The sequence below is a fragment of the Populus euphratica genome, unplaced genomic scaffold, assembly GCF_000495115.2.
Source record: "Populus euphratica unplaced genomic scaffold, PopEup_1.0 scaffold158.1, whole genome shotgun sequence".
Classification (NCBI taxonomy): domain Eukaryota; kingdom Viridiplantae; phylum Streptophyta; class Magnoliopsida; order Malpighiales; family Salicaceae; genus Populus; species Populus euphratica.
Window position 1 is genome coordinate 691,140 of NW_011499913.1, and position 23,481 is coordinate 714,620.

The 23,481-nt window shown below is 33.9% G+C and overlaps 5 protein-coding genes across 12 annotated transcripts; 2 read left to right on the top strand and 3 right to left on the bottom strand.

Annotated features, from left to right (window-relative positions):
* Positions 1-1,357: 1,357 nt before the first annotated feature.
* Positions 1,358-3,457, top strand: LOC105134240 (auxin-repressed 12.5 kDa protein-like). 5 transcript variants are annotated; one of them, XM_011038578.1, is made up of 4 exons: positions 1,358-1,587; positions 1,758-1,931; positions 2,244-2,282; positions 3,086-3,457. In XM_011038578.1, exons 1-4 carry the CDS (start codon positions 1,473-1,475, stop codon positions 3,190-3,192), a joined length of 435 nt encoding a protein of 144 aa, XP_011036880.1. In that variant the 5' UTR covers positions 1,358-1,472; the 3' UTR covers positions 3,193-3,457. The 5 variants fall into 5 exon arrangements, with proteins under 5 accessions (XP_011036880.1, XP_011036881.1, XP_011036882.1 ...); XM_011038579.1 differs by having other exon boundaries at positions 1,358-1,581; XM_011038580.1 differs by lacking the exon at positions 2,244-2,282.
* A 2,333-nt stretch (positions 3,458-5,790) lies between these two features.
* On the top strand, positions 5,791-9,204 carry LOC105134242 (folate receptor family protein). 2 transcript variants are annotated; one of them, XM_011038584.1, is made up of 5 exons: positions 5,791-6,039; positions 6,807-7,165; positions 7,551-7,885; positions 8,490-8,645; positions 8,966-9,204. In XM_011038584.1, the coding sequence occupies exons 1-4, from the start codon at positions 5,907-5,909 to the stop codon at positions 8,614-8,616; spliced, it is 954 nt and encodes a 317-aa protein (XP_011036886.1). In that variant the 5' UTR covers positions 5,791-5,906; the 3' UTR covers positions 8,617-8,645; positions 8,966-9,204. The 2 variants fall into 2 exon arrangements, with proteins under 2 accessions (XP_011036886.1, XP_011036885.1); XM_011038583.1 differs by having other exon boundaries at positions 5,792-6,039; positions 8,490-8,658; positions 8,974-9,204.
* A 1,059-nt stretch (positions 9,205-10,263) lies between these two features.
* Positions 10,264-13,573, bottom strand: LOC105134243 (serine/threonine-protein phosphatase PP1). Its single transcript, XM_011038585.1, has 4 exons — positions 12,856-13,573; positions 11,376-11,935; positions 10,856-11,041; positions 10,264-10,747 (listed from the first exon to the last, which is right to left on the bottom strand). The coding sequence occupies exons 1-4, from the start codon at positions 13,049-13,051 to the stop codon at positions 10,724-10,726; spliced, it is 966 nt and encodes a 321-aa protein (XP_011036887.1). The 5' UTR covers positions 13,052-13,573; the 3' UTR covers positions 10,264-10,723.
* Positions 13,574-18,940: 5,367 nt separating this feature from the next.
* Positions 18,941-19,694, bottom strand: LOC105134245 (uncharacterized). Its single transcript, XM_011038589.1, has one exon. The coding sequence runs from the start codon at positions 19,558-19,560 to the stop codon at positions 19,039-19,041; it is 522 nt and encodes a 173-aa protein (XP_011036891.1). The 5' UTR covers positions 19,561-19,694; the 3' UTR covers positions 18,941-19,038.
* Positions 19,695-19,863: 169 nt separating this feature from the next.
* LOC105134244 (bidirectional sugar transporter SWEET16-like) lies at positions 19,864-21,811 on the bottom strand. Of its 3 annotated transcripts, none has more exons than XM_011038587.1 (6): positions 21,648-21,811; positions 21,496-21,532; positions 21,209-21,419; positions 20,730-20,891; positions 20,327-20,446; positions 19,864-20,231 (listed from the first exon to the last, which is right to left on the bottom strand). In XM_011038587.1, exons 1-6 carry the CDS (start codon positions 21,679-21,681, stop codon positions 20,079-20,081), a joined length of 717 nt encoding a protein of 238 aa, XP_011036889.1. In that variant the 5' UTR covers positions 21,682-21,811; the 3' UTR covers positions 19,864-20,078. The 3 variants fall into 3 exon arrangements, with proteins under 3 accessions (XP_011036889.1, XP_011036888.1, XP_011036890.1); XM_011038586.1 differs by having other exon boundaries at positions 20,327-20,449; XM_011038588.1 differs by having other exon boundaries at positions 20,100-20,166; positions 20,327-20,449.
* Positions 21,812-23,481: the final 1,670 nt, after the last annotated feature.

A 23,481-nucleotide genomic window follows, 5' to 3' on the forward strand; every position in this document is an offset into this window, starting at 1 on the left:
TGGTATTAGAATTAATTCACAGCCACACTCCGCACGATATTATTATTGTTAATCACAATATTTTAATTATAATTATTTTTAAAAATATAAAAAATATAGCATTAATATAGACTCAAAATGCTTGAATTCGATAGTTAAGTTATCGTGTTTAATACATTATTTTTTATTTAAAAAGTATTTAAATTATTATTAAGATATCATAAAAAATGTTATTTTTTATAAATTTTTTTATTTAAAAAACATTAAAATTATAATTAAAATATTATAAACAAAAATCATAATTAATTTATTTATAATTTTTTATTTATTATAAAAAAAATATTTAACTACCCATTAAGTATCTGAATATAAATGCTAATTATTTTTTCATAAATATTTTTTAATTTTTTAAAAAAATAAATTAAATTATCATTAAAATATCCTAAATAATTTTTTTATAAATATTTTTATTATTATTATATATAAAAAAAAGCTTTTGATATTTTTGTTTCATTCAAATGTTATTATTATTGTGTTGTGTTTAGATGATATTAAAACTAAAATGAAGAGATAAAGTAAAGAGTTTGTCATTACCGTCAAATTAAATCAAATGATTAATAATTTAAATTATAAGTGATGATATTTTAAACTTAAACTAGTTTAAAAATAAAGTTTTAAAGTTGGATAATAAGTTAATTAAGTGATTATAACATTCTCCTTCATTTAGTTAGTAGCTAATGCTTTGTTTTTGATAAATCAAAACTACTCATTACTAGTGCTTGTAAGTTTTTTTCAAGTAAAAACAAAGACTTTTTTATTTTTAAATAAATATATAATTTTTTAAAAAATATAAAAATATTATAGAAAAATATACTATAAAAATATATATACAATAAAAAATAAAAATTATAAATATTAGTTTTAAAGATTTCATAATATATTTATAATCTATCAATTTTATCTTTTTATAAAAAAATCTAAAATGTAATCTTAAATTAACAATACTTAATAATATAAAAATATATAAAAAAAATTGTATTCTTACAAATATATTTTCCACATTCACAGTTATTAAACAAATTCAACATCGCAATAAAGTACAACTCAAAAAACTATCCATATAGACAAAGCCAAGGACATGCTCGTCTCTCCGATGTAGACGAGGACCCCCATCACGTGACACACCACGTTTCACATCTCCTCTTCAGATCTCCGGCAACCCCGGGACCCACTCTCGCATCATTGATCTTATCTCTCCAAACGTGTCCCCTCCATCCACTCCCCAGTCATTTCAACACCACTTGATCTAAATCAGCGGCCGAGATACAGCCAAACTTGCTAGACCCTCAACCCTCTCTTCTTCTTTAAATACCCTTCCCCACTCCACGAAGCTTACTCGCTCTATCATCCGCAGGCCTTAAACTACGCCGTATTTGCGGAAGCGCGCCGTTTCTTTGGTTAAATTTCGCTGGGTTTTTTGTCCAGCTTCCACTATGAGCCTTCTCGATCAGCTCTGGGACGACACCGTTGCGGGTCCCCTTCCGGAAAGCGGTCTCGGCAAGCTCCGGAAGATGCCGAGCTCGGGCCTCCGGCCAAACCCCGGCAAGGGTATGCCACCCAAATCTTGCCACGACTACCGAACCATAATAAAATGATGAAAACAACTCATTTCAATCGGACGGTTCTTATAAATTAGAGAACTTGAATAGTGATTTGTTAAATGTAGCATAATTATGATTTTTAAGTAAGCTTTTTTATTATTCTATTGTTATGAATAGAGTCAGGCGGCGGCAGCGTGATGAAATCGTACAGAGAGGAAGCGACGACGGTTGATGAGAAGAGAGTGACACGGAGTATCATGATAGTAAGACCACCGGGATACACTAATGTTTCGTCTACTACACCGCCGGCTTCACCAGCTGGATCGACCCCTCCCGTGTCTCCTTTTGCTGGTAAGTCAAAAATGCCCTGTCTTTGTTCCTCCCAGATAGGTGGAGCTTAGGGGTAGTCTTGTCATATTAGTGGTTAGGTGGATAATGGTGATTGCTTTATCTGATGGGTGGATGCAAAGGTGTGTAACTGTTTGTTTGATTGCCGTTTTGGATGATGACTTTTTTGTCCTTAACAACGTACAATGATGCATGGATGCTGCTACTGCTATGTTAGGATCCATGCCCTAATTTGATGAGTTTGGTCATGGATATGGAAAGGGCCATTAATTTTTGTTGACCTAATTATGTAAATTGTATCTACATTTTGTTTAGGGTTTGGTTGGTCTGTCACGTCAAGATTATATGCAATGGGTAGGTAGAACTCTCTCTCTCTCTCTCTGTTTTTTTTTTTTGGGTGGATACAACAACGTATTGAATGGTTCAGTGATTGCCAGTCAATCCAGGTACTGTCACCTGGATGGATTATGTGGAGCAGCCTTTGTTTAAGTTGATTAATTCAGATTGGATTTAGTAGAATGGCTAAGAAAGAAGAGTAGATATTAAGAAATTCAGATGTTGTCGCTAGTTGGGTTCACTTGCTGCTCGTGTTACTTGAAGTACCTTTTCGCTAGCGCGGCCCACCGTGTTTGGTAGGGCGGTCAACAGCGTGGTTGGCTTCTCTACCAAACGATGTGAAATCTTGGTGGAAGAGTAGATGGATGTGATGATCAGGGTATACTCCAATTATGGAAGCATGGATCCATCAAGAAAACAATGCAGTGGTTCCATACACACACACACACACACACACACACACGTGAGAGTAACAAGTAAAAACTCGTATATGTTGAATAATTCCTTGCGGCGAGGAATGAGTGGCGGGCGCCGTGTGGGGGAGTCCGTCTAACTAGATGTAGACTGATTGACATATGGTGTTTGTGTAAGTGATGGGAGGCATCGCATTGTATGATATTTGGTGATGGTTGTATTTCCATTAATTCTTAGGATTTGCTAGCGTGCCTGCCTAACACATGTTCTTTTTATATCTTTATGTTTACGGTTCGGGTCAGATTGATTCCATTAATGTGCTTCCATTGATATTCTCATTTGGGAGAATTGTGGGATTCTGAACTTCATGACTGACATGAGCTAGCTATTGTATTTTGTCAAGGAAGCAGAGAGTCCTTTCGGTTTCGAAGGAGGTCTACATCGGATGCATACGAGAAGCCAACCGAGGTTGGACCCAGAAATCCTACTTCTCCTTACGGCGTGTGAAATATGAGCCCTTTACATGCATCTTCTCCGGCATCCGTAGTAGTTCTCACCTCCTCGGGTGATCCTGTCTCCGTTTGTAGTGACGATGCAGTACTGTATCCTAGTGGGTGTTTCAGCTGTTAATTTAGACAACGCTTTTCTGATCTCATGCACTGTTGTCGATGGTCTGTGAGACGTGTCGTAATTAAGTTGTAATATATGTAGGGATGGTATTTCTCAATGCAGTTTCCTGCTTGTTATCCCTGTTTGTATGGAGCTTTTCAATTTTTGTCCGTTGCTTGCTTCTTCTCCTTTTATATGTGATGTGTGTGTGTGTGTGTGTGTGGGATCAGCATAGCATTATGATGCTTTTGATGGAAGCTGAGATAGGACAGCCAATTGTTATCGTGAAGACCGTCAAGGATGGTGGGCTTTCCATTACTTCATTTTGGTGCCTTATTTATTTATTCATTCTAATTTGATTAGGAGGGATGGAAATCTAATCAAAATCCCAAAGTGAGTTTTAATGGGTATTTTACTTGTTTTGTAATATTTGTAATTGATAATTAATAAATAAGATATAAATGCAATTGTTAAACTCAATTTAAAAACTGATCCTATTATATTTTATGAATTATATATATATATTATTTTATTTTATGTTAAATAATATATGATAGTCGGATAATAAATATTGAGAAGTGCATGGTATGGATATTTATATTTTTCTTACTGTACTCAATAAGTAATGATTAAAAAAAATCCTCGTATGTGGGTAGCCACTAAGTAATGAGTGGGCAATGATTATAAAGGTCTACCTTGCGGGTAGCCATGTAGTCCGGCTTGGCGTTTGTGTTCGAAAGTGTTTTTTTTTTAATAAATTGTATTAAAATAATTTAAAAATATAAAAATTAATTGAAAAAAAATTTAAAATCTAAAAAATTATGGATGAATTACGGTGCAAATACTTTTAAAACCTTGTTTGTTATTGTAGTATGGTGTCCTTTTAAAAAAAGTAATTTTTTTATCTAATTAATTTTTTAATATTTTTTTAGATTATTGTACCGATATTAAAAATAAAAAATATTTTAATATTTGATAAATAAGAAATATTTTAAATTTTTGTGAACGATGGGAGTGGTTTTGGCTCGTAGCAAGTTTACAGGGGTGCACCGAGTCAAGTGGGGGACCAATACCATTTATCGGCTTTCTTATCCATCACATCAGGCTGCAAGAAATGTCACCTCCTTTACCATCTCAGCGCACGTTTTGTGTTTTCTACTGTAGCGGTGACTATTATTTGTTAGAATATTTTTTATTTATAAATATTAATTTTTATTCTTAAAATTTATTTTTTATATCCAGACATATAACAGAAATTCAGCTATTTTTCCACACATACGCTGTTAAGCACTTGGGATTGTGCTGCTGGGAGCAGCGGAGAGAAGGGATGAAATTGGTAAAGGGGAATAATTAAAGGCAAGTTTTTTATTTTTGTTTTGTTTTATTTTTTTGATTTATATGAGTATCTAGATTAACTTGAACCCACCATATCTAATCCCGCAGCTCCCTCTATAAACCCAATAAATATATAAAACATCATAAAAATAATAAATAAATATATAAAAACTCAAACTTAAAAATAATGGAAAAAGACAAATTTCTCCCACCAAGAGGTGATACCCTCTGGGTTGTGATGTCCTTTTCCACGTATTCAATGATCAGATGCATCCAATTCTCTGTATAGTTTTATAAGGAAATAGACCGGAGTGCCAATTGGGCTGTAGACTTTGTTGGCGTGCTCTTCTTTTAAATTATTATTTCAAATAAATTATCAGAGCTATGTCTTTGGTCTTCTACATCTATCAAGAAAATCCACTAATAAGTAATAGAAACACGAAATTAATTCTTGAACAATACACAAATGAAATATGTAGAATGGAAATTACAAGCGATGTGATCTAAGTGTATGTGCAACAAATTCAATGTAATTCTTCGCAGATAATACCAGGGTGTCAGATTCGGTTAGAAATTGATATGAAAAATAGCACAGGTTAAGTGCTTATTATTTTTTTTATATTATAGTCTATATTTTAAAATGATTTATTATCTAAAAAATATTAAAATAATATTTTTACTTATTTTGTTAATAATTTTAATGACTTATTTTTTTTTTCTTGATTGGTGACCCATCCAGTGGTTGCTTAAAACCTAGCCAAATTACTAAAACCTTAACTAGATTAAACAAGTATTTTTGAATTAATTTTTTATCAAATTCAATTAAAAATATAATTCAAATTAATACCTAGATCTTAAATATTTCATTTCAAGCTAGATTTAACAATTATATTTCGTTTTGGATGGTAATTAAGTTCACTGCTATCTTGAATCCAAATTTTGGAGAAAAGGCGTAATAAAAGCTTCTAATGAATAAATTCATTTACACAGATAATCTATATAGAATTTAAATTGAAAAAAAGATTAGTTGGATGGACAAGAATTATCCGAAAAGGGCTAGAGGTTTGATGGATTTTAGGGGACTAAGAAGGCAAGTGTAGCCCAATGTCCTCAACTCGGAAACAGAATTATTCAAACAACATTTGGGTCCTCGATTTTATTTATGGACCCAGGCAGAATTCAATTTTTTTTACCGGGTTCAATCCAATCCATCGGATCCAAATCCACACCAACCGGGTAATCCTACAGCAACTTCCATTTTCGTACTATCATTCACCACAGTTGATGCAGCCTCCTCAGGTCCTTTCTCTCAAATTCCAAGTCAATTCGGAGCTTGAAAGGCCAAAAATGAAGAGAAAAAAATATGGGTTCTTGATCTTGCTACTTTTTTTTCACTTGCAAATCCACTTCTCCTCCGGTAGAGATTCTTTCTTTGTCAATTCTCCATTACGGTTTTTTTTGTCTCAATTTTGTCACTAACTGTTATTTGCATTGATTTTGATAAACCCATTTGTAACCTATTGATTTTGGTACAGAAATTCACTTGTTGGGTCTCGGTTTTAGGGCGTGGCTTGCCCTTTATAAAGTTAAAAGATAAGAAATTCGTGTTTTTTTGCTTTGTTTTGATGAAGGGAATCACTGTATTTGAAGCCATACCGTTTAATTAGGTTCTTTAGACTTTTTTTTTTTGTAGGACACTTGAAAAGTTTGAGACTTGTTTTGTTAAATAATGGATGGCAATTGGTTGAGATAACGATGAATTGGGGTGCTTGAATTATAGACAAAATCTTGTTTAAGTTATTGCAAGTTAATCCCTTCAACTTTAAGGATATTAACTTGGTGATTGAAACATGTTCTTTGTCCAAATATTGGTGGGTGTTTTTATGGATTTGGTACTGGAACATGGTCTTTGTCCGAGAATTTACATGTTTTTTGGGGGAGTAGAGAGGTAGTTTCTCTTTGAAAACTGAGAACATGTTATTTATATGTCCATTAAAGCCTGTTTGGAATTTGCTGGTGTGTAAGAATTGAATTTTAGTAAGTTAAAAAAGCTCAGTGTTTGTTTCTGGAAAGCTAAAATTCAATTAATTTATCTCATTTCTGTTTGAGAACGATCCTGAGCTCAAAGGATCAGATTCCAATTGCAAATTCTGATTGATGCAAGGGTTCAATTTGTTAATGCAGGAAAAAATGCTGGAGTATGTATTTCTAAAGGCGGTCGCTTTCCGCCATATACATCGGAAGGGAAACCACCGAAGAAGGTAAGCAAAGGTGCAAAAGATTTGACCCTCTGCAGGGTGTTTCGGAAAAAGACATGCTGTGATGTGGCTCAGACATATCCTGCTTTGCTGTCTGTTAGGAGGCTGGCTTCAACAGGAGAAGCCAGCCAGGAGTGCTTGCAATTATGGGAATTGTTGGAATGTTCAATTTGTGATCCCCAAATTGGTGTTCAGCCTGGACCTCCTCTTATATGTGCCTCGTTTTGTGACAGAGTCTATCAAGCGTGTGCCAATGCTTACTTCTCTATGGATGCAAATAAACGGGTAAGAGCAAAACTACTGACTTCTAGACTAGCTGATTCATCAAAAGACCTTTTGAGTTATCTGGTGCAAGATTTCACCTCTTATCATCTTTTTAAGATTAGATTAGCTTATGGTATTGACATCTGTTTGAAATGAGAATTGCATTTAATGACTTCAATGCTTATTGCTTGCTTAAGGTCTGAGAGCTCCTTAGCTCAGTTAATGAGTTCACGAACTAACATTTCCCCAATGGGCTTAAAGAAATTATTAAGTTATGCATTTTCCTTTGTGTTTTCCTGGTAGACTACTGTCAGTTGTTAAAATATCAAAACTGATCGAGGATCTATTATGTCATCCATCAGAATGCCTTACAAAATCTACTTCCTGATTGTATTTCATCTATCAGGTCATAGCCCCATGTGGAGTAAATGACTTCGTTTGTGGACAAGCAGCTGAATGGGTCTCCAATGGCACAGAGCTCTGCCATGCTGCAGGTTTCGCTGTTAAGTTGACCGATGATGCGTATGTTGGTGCAGAAGAAGCACCTTGCTATGGTGGTAGAGTAAGTCTTGATTCTATTGCTGATTCATGGAGGTCTTCGCGATCTGAGTTTCCCCAGAAAGATGAGAATTTAAGGGTCTTGGAAGATTTCCAGCAGTGGGTGCAGGAAATGCCGTTCAGTGAAAAAATATCTTGGGCAGTAGGAGGGTTAGTTCTTACTGCAGGCCTCTTGTTCATGAGGTTAGACCAATCTATTCTTTCCTTTCTTATTTCTTCGAGATTTCATATTTAGCTTCTCGGCTTTCAACCTTCATTTAGCTCCTTAGAAAATGAGGATTACTCTAAAGATAATGTCCATGATATCCCCTTTTATCCAGCTCAAGTAGTTACACTAAATAAAGATAAAATAAAGGATTCCTGCTTTCAAAACGGATAAAACCCCCATAGGAACCACAAGGACAATAGGCTTCATTTTATAAGCATTCTCATTAAAAATTAGAATGCTACTAATCATCCAAGTGGGAAAATTGGAGTGACATCTTTGGCATTTAGCAGTAGATATTTTTTCTTTTTAGAAGTTTGGAAGTGTGCTGCCTTTTATTGCAGATGTCTAGCACATTTCAGTAAATACTTGATTCCTTCTACTTCCCCTTCTTCAAACTCATTGCGAAACAGCATGTGGGAGACATCAAACACACTCGGATACCATTATGATTAACTGATTTTCCTTCATAAATCATCCATGCTATCCTTTTTTGTCTAGTAGTGGGTTGTGAAGTTGATCGTTCAATTTCATTATATTAGCATTAATGATGAATGAAATAGAAGTAATTGCTTTTTGCAGCAAAAGGAAGAGCCATGGTCAGCGCCAAAAGCTTGCAGCTATTCAAAGAGCAGCAAGGAGACTGGATGGCAAGATGAGCCAGAATTCTCCTGATAGTTTAGTAAACAGGAAAGGAAATCGAAGATGAAACGTAGGTGAACATGAGCTTGATGATGTTTTTAATTTACAGGTGAGTGATGCTGGTGGAGAACTAGTGTTATGATATGAATCACTTGTTCCCTTCTTTTCTTCCTAGTTAAAAGATAAAAAAAGAGAAGCATACACGACTCTATAGTTTTTCTTATTATTAAAAGCTATCAAAGCCAGTTTGAGTAAGCAAAATACTATTTCCTGAATTTTCCCGCTCTCTCTTTCTTTTCAAGTCCTTGCAAAGAAATTGGAGGCACGAAGATAACTGGATGTTCTTGACCAGTTCAGTTGCTAATAAAAAACGATTCAGATAAATATATTTCTTATCATAAACATGCAACTACTCGTTTTACAGCTCCAGTCTGGAACAAGCTGCCTCGATATCTAGCTGGAAGCTATCATCAACAGCACGCAATCTCAAGATTGACTAGTGTATATTTGTCAAGCTCCGATGATTGTGGTGGGAAAGAGAAACTAGGGTTACTTGTATCACGTTGTTTTCCAAGAACAGGTTGTCAATACATGATGGTGCTTTGTAACAGAAGATTTTCCTCCTATGAGATAAATAAGTCCCTTTCATATCCTTCCAAAGAGTTTATGAATTGCTTCCAAGATTTAGGAGGTGGAAGAAAATAGGGTCATGAAATATGAACACGCCAATATGTCCTTCGTTATGTTATGCACTGTAATCATATCAGGCCCCCTGACAGATCAGTAACCAAATTAGGTAAAAGTTTATCCTGTTAGATCTAGCTAATTAAACCATGACTAAGTTCGATCTAACCGGGTTAGATTATGACCTATGCTTTAATTTAAGAGTAAAATATTAAAAACAATATCAATTTAAGTTAATTTGCTCAGGTAGTTGATAACCTGGCTGATATGATGAAGTTTTAAGAGTTTATTTGGTATTACAGTAATGGTAATTTTTTTTTAAATCTTTTCACTTGAAAATTAATTGAAATATTTTTTTATTTTTTAAAATTTAATTTTGATATTAGTACATTCAAACAATTGAAAGCATTAAAAAATTAATTTAAAATTAAAAAAAATATCTTTTTTTTCAAAAACAAATTCTTTCAGAATAAACACTCGTAGTTTTTGCTGCGACCCTTCCATATTCTAATGCAGAAAACTTGAGAGAGATACAGGATTGGTTGAGGCGCATAGCTAACAGACACATGGAAGTGATGAGAAGACCCATATAGACAATCCACCATTTGCTAGAACATCTAGAGCATAATCATTAGCTTTCGAGATAACAATAATTCATGATTTTGCCGAAGTTAAATGTGTAGAATTTGTTCTCAGGTAACTGTACAGGCTAGGTTGCCCAGCAGCTACAGGAATCTGCATGAACCTCTTGAAGCAACTTGTCATCACAAATCCAATCGCTATAAATTATTAACGAGTTTGACCATATAAAAACTTTAATAGTTACGATTTCAAAAATTAAATTAAAAAAAACAATAAATTATAGTTTGTTTTTATTATAACAAGAGAGTTTTTTTATATGGCCTATTAAAATTATACTTCGTGTTGATTAACTAGACAATTTAATGAGGTAGAATATAGAACACAATCACACTGCGCCATAAAAACAAACATTCGGATATGGAACAAGATATTTTTAAGGGAGATAGAATGAACCAGGAGCAGAGGATGTTTCGGTTGCTAACAGGGCCATTTCTGGTACAGTCAAGTTGCCAGAAATGGACCTATTTTGATTGCCATTAGATGGACATGGGGTCTCCCTAAGCAAACCACAAGATTAAACTTGCACAAACATCTCAACAAAAATCAGACCTATTCTAGTCACTCCTTACAAACAGCATATATACTGATTGACCAGGAAGTTCTAAAAGAGCATCTGACATAAGACCTTGTGTTCCTACACATAACATAGCATGAGCTGCTGTTTTTGCAGATTTTCCTAACAATTTGCAGCATTGCAAATTGAATTGGGTAACATTTTAACAAGACAAAAAGGATTCTTTCTGATGATAAACCCACATTGTGATAGATATTCAAATCACTGCTCGAACTGAGTTAGGTCAATCTCCAATTTGAAACAGGAAGAGATCCCTGAACGCCCTTTTCCCATGCTAGATCTTTCCGGCTTTAGGAGGCTGTTTGGATGTAGACAAGGAAAGGAGATCAGAGTGTTTCAACTTCCAAATGCGGAAGCGCAGATAAAGACAAGGGAGAAAAAAATATCAATTATAACATGAACATACCTTCTTAAGGGTCAACTTTGAACTGCTTGCTGGTAGAATTGGCTTTAATACCTCAAAGGAACACACTAAAGATTCATCAACACTTAGGAGAGCGCCTGCATTGTCAAACTCCCCACCATAGTTTGGAGCTGAGAATATTGTTACTAACCTTCGTTTGGAAAAAAACTCATATCCATCCTCCACCACCTGGAACATAGAAGAAAAATCTTCATCTGTTATCAATGCAGAAGTTCTGGTCCAATATTACAGAAAAGGATGCTAACTACATAAGAGTATCAGTTTATATATTTTGGTGAGTTTCAGATTATCATGATAGTTTTGCACATTTTCACAATCTCTAGATAAAATAGTTAAACCGAGGCAAAAGCTTTTTGCAATACCCTAAATCATGACCCAACACATTTACAAGGCTTCAACTTGGCTATATGCAAGGAGAAAGAGCATGGTAGCTGATAAAAGCTGCTTGTTCACTTTGCAATTTTTAATGGGTATTAAGCTTTCTTAAACAGAGTTGGTTCACCTGATGACCTCGGCAAATGAGATCCAAGTCATTTTTATTCAAAAACTCAGCAACTCTATCAGGTCCAAAGGTACATGAAACACCTCGATCACTATCAGCCCAGCCCTCAACACTAGCATCAGGATCGGACCAAAGCAGATCACAAAGGAGGCCACCATCAGGGATTTCGGTAGGTCTTTGAATTTCCTTTATCTGACCCAAATGTTCCAACTCTGGAGAGAGGCCTCCGTGCATGCAAAGTATCTTCTCATCAATCAGTGCGGCAACAGGCAAACAATTGAAGCAGTCAGTAAATATTTTCCATAGCCTAACATTAAATCTCCGTTTACACTCATCATAAAACCCATATATCCTGTTGATCTTCGCATCCTCATGGTTACCTCTCAAGAGGTAAATTTTGTCAGGATATCTGATTTTGTAGGCCAGAAGCAGGCATATAGTCTCCAAACTTTGCCTCCCTCTATCAACATAATCCCCAAGAAAGAGGTAGTTTGCTGAAGGAGGGTAGCCACCATATTCAAACAGCCTCAGGAGGTCTTGATATTGCCCATGTATGTCACCTGTAAAAAGACAACAATTAGATATGCAAGGGGCGAAAGAGGAGGCAAACAATGACTACAGTACTTTGCTGCAATGTAAAGTATAATTTGTTCCAGTTGGCTTGTGCAAATAAGCAGTAAGATCCTTGCCAGAGGAGAGGTATTTTAAAAAATATTCAAGAACCAAAGTGCTACCGTGAGTTTCACATAGTTTATAGGAAACAAGTGAAGAACTTGATAACTTTCTCCCACAGCACATGTCCTTTCAAATTTATGAGACTGCTCATACCTAATTCTGATTCTAAGGCCCTGCTATTTCTGTTTTTTCTTTTCTTTCTCCGGACCTGTGCGCGGGTTATTGCAAAATAAAGACACGAATCGACCAAATGAGCAAGAAGCCAATTTGATCTAACCAAAGCTCAACAACCATTCAGAATGTTGGAAGTTTTATCATTTTTTATAATTTGGTAGTCATGAAGAACAGATTCTCCTATTCAAAGGAAGTGCAGCTACCAAATAGGCCATGCTTCAGCCAATCAATGTTGGATTTGATGGTAATAAACAAGTGGATGGAACTGAGCTTTTGCCTTATGTCTCTCCCCGAAGAAACACATGACTTACAACGACATAGATGTCCTCCAACACAAATCCATTAAATAGAGTTAAAAACCAATCCTTTCACATCAAGCATTACAAATCCTTCAACAATTGAAATACAATTAAGACAAGATCAACCAATCAAATCAAGCCATAATTAATTTATCAAGTGATCCATGTCTGTAGATAAGCTGAAAATTAATCCCTTTTGCTTAAAATCATTCAAAACAGTCTTCTCCAACAATTTCACGCAATCACATAGCATGAAAAACATAAACACACAGCATCAAACAGGATGAAAGTCAATTTATCATTATAAAGAGAGGAGAAGAGAGAGTGCCAACCACAGATGCGAATGGGAGCTTTAATCTCGAGGAGAATAGGCTGAGAAAGGAAGATTTGGCGAGCATTAACACATAATTGACGGATCTCTCCTTCAGATAGCTGCACTTGCTTTCCTCCTTTCCCTTCTAACAACCTCCTTATTATATCATCCAATACTGCCTTATCCATCATCCCTTCCATCGTCATCATCATCATCTTCTTCTTCCAAAACCCAATCCTTTATTTCTTATAAAGAATCAAAATTTAAGTTCTTAGACAAGAAGATAAAAGACCCCAGATGGATTTTGGTGCTGAAGCAGTGAAATAAAGGATCCAAATGAAGAATTTATACAAAAACAGATAAAGGGTTGGTGTGCTTTGAGAGAGAGAAATAAAAAAAGAAAGAAAGATTCAATCTTTCTCTCTCTTATCTTTAGAAGCAAATAAATTAAGGAGTGAAGAAGGTTAAAAAAGAAGAGAGAGGTGAGAAAATATTAGATCAAGAGAGAAGCAAATAGTGATGGATATGGGTTGTCAATCTAAAGAAGAAAAAAGGTATTTTTTTTTTTTCAATGCCAACTGCCAAGAAGAATCACAATAACTCGAAAAGGAAGGTTGAAACCTTCAAAGGTGAGAGAGAGAGAGAGAGAGATTTCATCAGAGGACAAAAACCGCGTACTTTGAAAAGCCAGTTGATACGTGAAATGCTGTCTCTTGATTGAGAGATTGGCCTACCACTCTCCCACACACTTACACTTTCTTACACTGAGATATTTTGATGCCACTCCTGTTTTCTTTTCTGATGTCTGTTTTTCTTGATGTCGTGTTGTGATCTTTCTTTTCCAAGAGGGTGTCTAAATAGTGTCATGGTTTTCCTAACTTTTTCGAAGGTTATTTGGATGGCTTGCCGTGAACATCTTTTAAAATATTTTTTTATTTATAAATATATTAAAATAATATATTTTTATTTTTTAAAAAATATTTTTGATATTAATATATTATCATTTAAAAATATAAAAAATAAATTGAAAAAATAAAAATATTTAATTTTTTAAAGATATTTTTGAAATATAAAAATAAATAAGCTCATTATTTGACACTATAAAGCAATGTAATTAAAGATATTATTATAATTTTAAATTTTATTTAATTTTCATTGTTTAAAATTACTTGTCAATTTAAATTGTAGTAGGTATTTGGGATTAAAAAAATAATAATTTATAATTTTTTAAAAATTATGACCATAAAAACTAAATCTTACTTAAATTTTTAAGATAAAATATATATATGGAATATTTATTTAAAGATTTGATGAGAACAACTAAGTATTGGTATTAAAAAAAATTAGAACCAAGATATCTTTATTATTGAGAATTTGTTTTTTTGAAATAATGACTGATAAGACAGTCAAGGCATTTGTATTTTATAGTCAAAGATAAAATTATTGAATTTATAAAATATAAATATATAGGAAAGTATTTGTTAAGGATTTTTTATTGATCAAGAACAAAGGTTAGGGCAAAAAGGGTTAGAATGACAGGATTATTAAATAAAATTTGGAAAGATTAATTCGCTCGAGTTATTGTCAATATTCTATGTTAATCATTGAGGTATAAAAGGTTAATGCTACAATTCATTGGCACATTTTTATGTTGAAAAGTTACATGGTATATCACATCTATGACTTACAATGGATCGAAAATTAAATTGATTCATGTTAATGGTGAGCTTTATATATATATATATATATGAGCATTTCATTGAGTTATTTTTTATGTTAAAGAAGACAACATGCCACGTTATTAAAAGAATATTAATTATTTTAGATCTAATTATTGATAAAAAAAATTTATTTGAGTTAAGAAAAATACAAGTGAACAATTTATAGAATGATTTAAGTTTATCATGTATTAATTTTTCATATGTAATTTTTTAATTTTAATGCATATTATCAAAATAAAAAAATAATGCATTTTCTCTTATATAAATGATTTCAATCAATATATCAAATAAAAAACTGGTAAATCCATGTATTAGATCACACGAGTAACCAATCATTAGTGCTAAAAACGCGCGGTGCGGTGCGGTGCGGTGCTGTGCAATTGCGTTACACAATGCGCGAGGTATACTACCCAGTGCATCTCGTGAAGAAATCAACTTTAACTACCTATGTTTTGAGGTTATAATTCAAGAAGAAATTGGTACGAAGACTTTTTTTAATCAATATATTACTTTGACATTTACTGTGTCATTATTATATAGAATTTTAATTTTTTTTTCAAATTAATTTTTTTAGTATTACTATATTGTTTTGATTTGATGTAATAATATAAATATTTTTAAAAAAAATATTATTTGAAAACATTTTTAACTTAAAAATATTTTGAAAAGCAAACAGTTTTTTTAAAATTTTTATTTTCTCCCATGACATTATTAATTTCATAATTCCATCACCATTCCAGAAATTAAGATGCCATGATCAAACCCTTCTCCAGTGATTAATCATGAGAAATGAATTTAGGGTTTCATTTCCTTCTTCTTCTTCTTCTTCTTCTTTCTTATCTCAAGAAGAGGTGGAAGGGGTATTTATCTCTCTCTCTTTTTTTTTGACAAAATGTTAGATTTCCAAATAAATCATTCTTCCAAACACAGTTACTAAAACTGCATTGGCTAGACGAGTCACCCTGAGAGCTAGCTGAAGTGCTCTTGATCTGGGTTGGGTTATAAAAATAATCAAATCAAAATTGACCTGTTTTGACTTCATTGGTTTGAGTGAACCCAAAATCTATTTTTTAAAAAATAATTACTAAAAATTATGTCATTTTAATTCACTATAATCAACCTGATCAACAAGCGACTTATGCCTTGAGCTGAGTGTCATATTTTTGCTTTGAAAGAAAAAATTAACTGGAAATAAAATTAACTGTGTGCTCCAAAATCTTGCATGGGAAGAAGTCTTTTCCGTAATTACGATGAGACCTTCGATTTCAAACTCAAATCTCGGACGCAGAAGAAAAAGGAAAGCAATATAGCCTTTACTTGAATGGCTATGAAGTCAAACTTGAAGCCAGTCTCCCAGAAGCCATTATTAAAGTGATGAAACTGTAAGAACACAAAATAGACCAAAAGCATTTACTCTGTGTGAACACAAGACCCAGATGCGAAGACAAATTTTATGCTCTTTCGATGATGTTTGATGTAAAAAGTTATTATTTTACACCCTGTAAGAACACCCCCCTATTTTTATTATTTCTTCCTATCAAAATCAGGAATAACTCCTGTAACTAGTTTGTTTTGTATTTTAAAAATATATATTTTTTATATTTTTAGGTTGTTTTCATGTTTTATATAAAAAATATATTTAAAATAATAAAAAATATATTTTTAAATAAAAATATTTTAAAAAACAATTATTATTACAGTATTAAATAATCCTGATTAGTCAAATGCTTGATTGTTTGGTGTAAACATGACTGTGTACCCACAATGGTAGCCCCACATCAGATGATAAAAGGTTGGGACACATCTATGATCTACAGTATTGAAGGGTCGCCCTTCTTGGTGCAGTGAATTGATTACTGATCTTATAAATTTCCCTGCTACCAATGAAATCACAAGTCTAACAGTAATATCCAATATCAGATTTTTTTTTTATTGTTCAATGATTTTAGGTATTTCTAGGTTAGCTTTCGAGGGCCAATGCAGTTTGGCCATGCATGAAGCATCGATTCTCGTGATCTTTTCTAAAACCAAACCAATCAAATGGAAAAGGTCATGTGAACTGAAACTCTTGGAATTTGTACATTTAAGAACTCAGCAAAAAGCATGGTCTGAAATCGGGAGTGGATGTTGACTGCACACCCCTTTTTAGACAAGTAATCAGCAAAGTGATTTCCTTTACAATGTGTGTTTTCTACCATGGAAAACCAGGGAAATTTCTAGTGATTTTCAGCCTCAGCAACAACCATCAATGCCAAATTGCCAATATTAATGTCTTTTCTGTTGCGTGTGACCGTGTGCAAACATGAACACAAGGACTGAAATATAACCCTCAGATTTCATCAACTTTTAAAATGAACTGTGACGAACATAGAAGCTTCTGATGATCTCTCAACTCATCAAAACTCTTCTGATAACAAAATACAGTCAGGCACAGCCACAGAGATGGATGATTATCAGGCAAAATGCAGTAAGGACCATTAAGCTTAATTGTGAGACTTTCCTCTCTACTGTGAACGGACTCAACTAGCACAGCCATATTATCAGTCTCTCTCTACATTGGACAGCAAGATTGCACTTCACTGAAGTAAAATTTCTGGGATTATGAAAGGAAGCACAGATTGTGATTTCAAATGATGATATCGAACATCATAAGATGTCACTTCTTCACCTGGCAATATACTGCAATTCACCATGGTAGGCATCCAACTTTTTTATAGAATCCGCACAATTCAAAAGCTTTTGGTTTAAATTGGGAAGAAAGGAGGATTGGCAGGTGTGCGCATGAAGACGATTGTAATCTATAGAGCGAGGAGGATTACCACTGTGCACCAAGAAAATTTAGACAAGGGCTTTTCAGTTGCAGTTAATTTGGAGTACTCGATTCCGAGACAATCTGAATATAAGATTTGGTTTACAACGACATAAGAATTTTCAATCAAGCAATCCAAACCGAATGTTCAATGCCATAGAGCAACATGTATTTTGCCTACATGCAGATATGAAGAAATTGCATGGATTACAATGTTCTAGCAGCATAAACTAGTTTTGCTATATTGTCAGGCAAGAACACACTCCAGTTATAAAAGTAGCGAGGATCTATTGACCATCACAGACCTGTATCCAAAAGCTACAGAAAAAGAGAGCAAACAAGAATGCACAACTTCGACTATGGGGAGTTGCCGGCTTAACCGGGGGATGCGTGGTACTTCTCGATCATGTCTCTGAGGGACAGTTGAACGACCGACGATGATACAATGCTAATACCATATTTTATAACCCTGAATCTTTGTAAAAGCAGTGTTTCCTGGATCAGACTGCATCAAAAGCAAGCAGGCAAAGGCAGGAAGACAACCTAACTATACTCGCACAAAACAGCCATTGGCGGACAGAAGAAAGAGGAACTTCTCAAATTCTTTCTGAGCAAATCAAAGACTATCATTGGCTTATCCATTCTAACAATGGCGTATCTCAGGTTCTGTTCTGGTTTAGCACAAAAGAAATGGAAAGCTACATTTTTTAACAGAAAGCAAAGAGAAGGCAAATCCTCATTCGGAACCGACCCTATACATAATCTATCCCGGCCTTGACAATGGCATAGATATGCATGCACAGATGCGCATGTAAACTGACACTCACAATTCAGTAGCAGATTCAAATTAACACCATTAAAACACTTCAATAACTTCCCACTCAATCTCTTCACAATCACTTACAAAGAAAATGAAGAAAAAACCATTCCATCAACAACACTGGCAATGAAAAACAGTAAAGGCAATCATCTGATCATACAAATCAGGACTAGAATTATTACAACATCATAAGCACAGGTATTATCAGTTAATGCCAGCCAAATAATGTTATTATTCCAATTCAAGCACGCCACTCCTTTTTGTTCCATGCTCCTTGAATCGGCCAATTAATTCCTGTTTTCTAACTTAAAAAATGACAGCTCGGAGGACGATTTATGGAAACAACTAGGTCTGATTTGACCAATAAATAACAAATAAAACAAGCACATTGGTATCCCCAATTCTCAAGGGTTAAGAAAAACTCGTCAATGACTACATTCTGTGAATTTTTACTCTGCAGTTATCATCAAATTCCATATTATCACAAAAAAAACCCAGCTATTCCGGGTTGAGTACAGGGTTAAACATCCTCATTGCAGATCCAATGACACCAGCCTCATTTCAAAACAACTAAAGTTTCATTGAGATGAAGGCACAAATTCAATGAATTCCTTAACCGAAATAAAAACCTCACAATTTTTTCTACACAGATCTGTTTCTAATCACACAAACATGGGCTTTAATACCAAAGTGGGCTGCAATAAAGGGCATAATCCTGCGATAGAGAACACAAAAGAGAGAATTTGTAGACAAATTAAGAAAATAATTACAACCCAGTTCATTAAATCCCAATTAAATGAGAGAATAAAAAACACAATAGAACAATTCAATGATTGAAATATACAGATCTTTCTAAGAAGAAGATACAAATGGGTTTGATCTAATCTTGCTAACTTTCCTTTTAGCACCACCACAATTCAAACCACAACCGCATTGAGGACACTCTTCAAAATTATCAATAGGAAAACAAGCACCAGCAATTCCAACAGAGAATTCAAGATCATCACCGTTTCTTAAAACCTCAACAATATCAACCCACATAAAAAACACCTTCACACTCACACCTTCCAACCTTGAGAGTCTCCCTTTTGATATATAACCATTGACGCTTGACTTGTACCTTAACTGGTATGATCCTTCAAGAGAAAAACTGCAAGAACCATTCAAGAAAGCGGAGAATCTACCTGTTGTGGTGTCAAGAGAATAGCCGACAACTCCTTTAGGAAGCAGTCCTTTAGGGAAGTTGTAGTCTCCCAATATTTCATAGGCTGTTGGTTTTTGATCAAGAAAACTTGTTTCTCGGAATGAAGATGATGATGGTAAAGACTGTGAGAGTATGAGAATGAGGCAAAGAGTTATGTATGATGAAGCCATCTATCCTTGGAGCTCCTGGTTGGCTGTTTTGTGTTGTCTGAAAGAGAGCTTGTTTATGGGAAGAAGACCATATGAATGGCAGTTAAAGGCATAGCTTAGGTGGCAGTTGTCTTTTAGTGTGACTTTTGAAAAAGTAATGTCTTTTTTAGAAGATTTGCAGTGGAATTCATAAAACATTAAACCTTGGAATATATTACAGCTCTCGGGGAAGATTAGTCTATACTTCTAGAGTAATTTTTATCCGTTGGGCGATGAACCTTCTACCCAGCACCATCGGATCATTAAGGTTGATTTCCTTCCTTGCTTAATAGATGTGTTTTGCAGTCTAGCTCTCTTTTGCCTTTACTCTCGAGGGCCAATCTTTGCCCAAGCTACCCGAGCCAAATCCTATTTTTAACAGAATAATCTTATATATAGCAATATACAGTATTTCATTACAGAGTAATCTATTATGCTGCATTTCATAGCATAAATAGTGTGGCGGGCACAAAAAGTCTCAAAACCCTGATCTGCTGTTTTTATGAAACAGAGTCGCGAGTAGGGATAAGGGACTCATTTTGCAATCCATCCTCCAAATTATCTGATGCTTCCTTCAGTGGCTTGTATCTGTGGTATATCCCATATAGAATCAACTGGGCTATCCCAAGAAGTAATCCAATCCCATTTGGTATCTATACACACACAGAATCAGTCCCTTTTCTAATAGTCAATGGATGTTCAATGCTTGGAAATGTAAACAAATAGTGATGAGAAGAATTGAGCTTACTCCAACAAGAATGTCTTTTGCAAGCAGTGCATAGAGAGTCCAGAAGCCTCCATTTAGTAGAATGGAAAATGAGAGAAGGAATGGCATGAATTCTACACTCTTTGTTGTAATGACTGTTTTCTGCTTTAGTACATTCCAAGAAAACCAAGCATTCTTAGACACCGAATAGCTGAAAACAGTTTTTGTTCTGGACCAGAAGCACATTAGTTGTTATTGTAACTAATAAATACTTGCAACATAAAAAAAAGAAAATAGATACGAGAATACATCTCTTTCCTATATTGTATCTAACAGTTACAGTTTGGGCACCGTACAAATTTCTAACCTGTAGCAGTTATAATATTGTAGTCACCGAGTACAAATGTATGGAACTTGGCATAGTTAATTTTTCTAATTTTCTTACCATAGCCGCAAGAGGCGAAGCATAAACAAGCATACTGGAGCAATCGCAGATGAAGCCAACAACATCGATTCTTACATCTCCTTGAAACATAAAATGGGTGAACGAGATTGCTGCTGCAACAAATGCCACATCCAAAAGTCCGACTAGCAAGGCGGTCTTGGCCTAATTGGGAACAACATATAGATACATCATAGGATCAAGAGAACATAAAAATTGTGTTTAGTTATTGTCACAATACAGAGAGGATGAAAACTTGTTTTGTTTGAGACGGAGAGATAAAAATAAATGTTTATGAGATAATTTTGGAGTGAATTTTTGTTATTCTAAATAGAAAACACAGAGAGACCCTTCTCATCTATCCCAACTATCTTTGCTTTTTTATCAGTCGAAACCGTAATCAAACGCTATAAAAAGATGGTTTTTGAACGAAAAAAACATGCGTGTGTTCATTCGTTAAAATGAAACAAAACAAAACTCACTCTCATTCTTGGAGATATGAACACCAGAAATATCAGAATGTAAACAATCTGAGTTACGGCACCAAAACCATTGATGGTGGCGATGAGGAAGCTATCAGGCTTGGTGATTCCATAGTAAATCCACAGGATAGCATTCATTAATGTGCAGATATAAGGAATGCTTGAAAAATCCTCTGTCGATCTCTTCTTTACAATTCTCCAAAAAGTTCTCCTGGGAAATATTACATCTCAATATTTTACTGTCAGGCACCACAAATTTACAAAACAATCTTGATTTGCTTACTTACAAGGGAGAAAGGTAGGCCAGACTTGAAATGATGTTGCCTGCAAACATATAATTTAAGTACTTAGCATGAATCCAGAAGATATCCCTGTACATGCCAGAAATAGATAGAAGATCCTTTCACCATTCTATGCAGAGAAATCCAGGGTTCATTACCTAGTACCCCAACAATAAAAATTGTGTTAGCCATGGAGAAGTACTGTCTCTAAGCATTGCATGCATAAAATGAATCCCAAGAGTGATTTAAATAGAGACTCGGAAATTAGATGTTAAATTCTCTTATGTGTAGCCATTGTTGTTTTTTCCTAGCGTCGTCAGCCTAGCCTATAATCAAACATCACCTTGATCTGGTGGAGATATTTTCATTGAATGAAAAGAAAAAAAAAGGATAGAATTGACCCCAAAACTACGGATTATCTCAATTGAGTCTCCCATGATATCTATTTAAATTTTAAGAACAAATTCATCGGGAGATTATAAGCCCGAAAGGAAGACAATAGCTCTTCAGATGTTAGTTATGTAACGGATTTAGGCAAACATCATTCACTTCATGTCGTCTATCAACCCAGACATCTCAACTAAAAACTCTTTTAGAAGTGTTAAAACCACGTTTAAAAATATAAAAATATAGATATGATTGTTTTTTAAAATATTTTTTATTTATAAATATAGTAAAATATTTTTTTTATTTTTTAAAAATTATTTTTTATATCAGCTCATTAAAATAATTTTAAAATATTAATTTTTTTTTCATTTTTTTAAAATGCAACAACAAATCTATAATGATATCAATATCTTATATTGGCTAGGAGTTGAAGGTCAGCACAACTTCATGAATCAATCTTTTTGGTATAAAAATTATCAAGAGGCTATAAATAAAAATAAAAACAATATTAGTTGAGGGATTGACTTTATAATAAATTTAGACCAACATCATTATTAACCAAATTTTAATAAAATATATGGGCTCATAAAATTTTTGTCTATCTAAAGGTTCATGCATTGGACGATAGAGCTTGATGCAAATTAACTTACAAATGTATCGCTTATCGTCACCAAATTATGCACAAATATGTACATACAAGCAAAAGTTTTAGCCAATTGGCTAGAAGAGCAACCTTAATAGATCAGCGTTGAGAGTGATCAAAATCCAAATAAATGTAGGACTCAACTGGAACAATTGATAGTTGAGGGACCCAATTGGAACATGTATGATAGCATGCGGCAAATTTGTCCTTTCCTTCCCCAAAAATTACATTTCAGATTCTATTATTAAAAAAAAAAAAAAACATATCTGGAATCTTCTTCTTGTAATGCAATGGAAAGAAAAACTCATTAATTTTTATAAAATTATATTATAGAGATTTTGAAGGTAAATTAAAAATCGAGACAGTATCCATTCACTTGTATGAAAAGGATAGTTATCTCAGCAGCAATGCCGTTGACCGATTGGTTTCTATTGTTGACTTGTTGATGAAACAGAGTTTGCCTAGTGAAGCTTTCTGGTTTCTTTTCTTGATGTCAGGTCTTTTTCAAGCAGTGGTTCTTGGAGCCTTGATTCCTTGAAATAGTAGCAGTCAAACCTAATTCCAATTAAATTCTAAATTAAATTAAAAAAAACATTAATATAGTAAAATCTAGCTGATTCGTTTTTTCTTTATTTATGTTGATTTAGTTCAAACTTTAAGTTAACAATAAAGATTTTTTAAGAAAATAATGCTATTTTAATTTAAAAAATTGATTTTAACTTGATAATCTATCAACCTAGACCCTTTTTTTTTTTTAAAAAAAAATACAATTTAAAAGAGTTATATATAACAATTGCGTAAATCTATTTTTTTTTACTTTGTTATTATTATTATTTTACCATGCTAAAATAAAAAAAACCTCATTCAGTTTGTCGAGTACAGATTGCAGGACCCCCCAGTTCTGCAAAAAGCTGTAGAAAGTTCCAAGAAAACGGTACTTAAATTGATGTTTGTTCCCTGCT

What these genes read in the sequence shown, in the direction of transcription:
- LOC105134244 (XM_011038586.1), bottom strand. Translation starts at nt 21,681, where the DNA reads ATGGCTAACACAATTTTTATTGTTGGGGTACTAG. An exon ending in TCATATCTCCAAGAATGAGA is followed by an intron (nt 20,892 to 21,208) that starts GTGAGTTTTGTT and finishes GTTCCCAATTAG; the next exon opens with GCCAAGACCGCCTTGCTAGT. An exon ending in CAAAAGACATTCTTGTTGGA is followed by an intron (nt 20,232 to 20,326) that starts GTAAGCTCAATT and finishes GTGTGTGTATAG; the next exon opens with ATACCAAATGGGATTGGATT.
- LOC105134242 (XM_011038584.1), top strand. Translation starts at nt 5,907, where the DNA reads ATGCAGCCTCCTCAGGTCCTTTCTCTCAAATTCCAAGTCAATTCGGAG. An exon ending in GCAAATCCACTTCTCCTCCG is followed by an intron (nt 6,040 to 6,806) that starts GTAGAGATTCTT and finishes TTGTTAATGCAG; the next exon opens with GAAAAAATGCTGGAGTATGT. An exon ending in CTATGGATGCAAATAAACGG is followed by an intron (nt 7,166 to 7,550) that starts GTAAGAGCAAAA and finishes TTCATCTATCAG; the next exon opens with GTCATAGCCCCATGTGGAGT.
- LOC105134243 (XM_011038585.1), bottom strand. Translation starts at nt 13,051, where the DNA reads ATGATGATGATGACGATGGAAGGGATGATGGATAAGGCAGTATTGGAT. An exon ending in AGCTCCCATTCGCATCTGTG is followed by an intron (nt 11,936 to 12,855) that starts GTTGGCACTCTC and finishes GTCTTTTTACAG; the next exon opens with GTGACATACATGGGCAATAT. An exon ending in TCATTTGCCGAGGTCATCAG is followed by an intron (nt 11,042 to 11,375) that starts GTGAACCAACTC and finishes TCTATGTTCCAG; the next exon opens with GTGGTGGAGGATGGATATGA.
- LOC105134240 (XM_011038578.1), top strand. Translation starts at nt 1,473, where the DNA reads ATGAGCCTTCTCGATCAGCTCTGGGACGACACCGTTGCGGGTCCCCTT. An exon ending in TCCCGTGTCTCCTTTTGCTG is followed by an intron (nt 1,932 to 2,243) that starts GTAAGTCAAAAA and finishes CATTTTGTTTAG; the next exon opens with GGTTTGGTTGGTCTGTCACG. An exon ending in GTCAAGATTATATGCAATGG is followed by an intron (nt 2,283 to 3,085) that starts GTAGGTAGAACT and finishes TTGTCAAGGAAG; the next exon opens with CAGAGAGTCCTTTCGGTTTC.
- LOC105134245 (XM_011038589.1), bottom strand. Translation starts at nt 19,560, where the DNA reads ATGGCTTCATCATACATAACTCTTTGCCTCATTCTCATACTCTCACAG.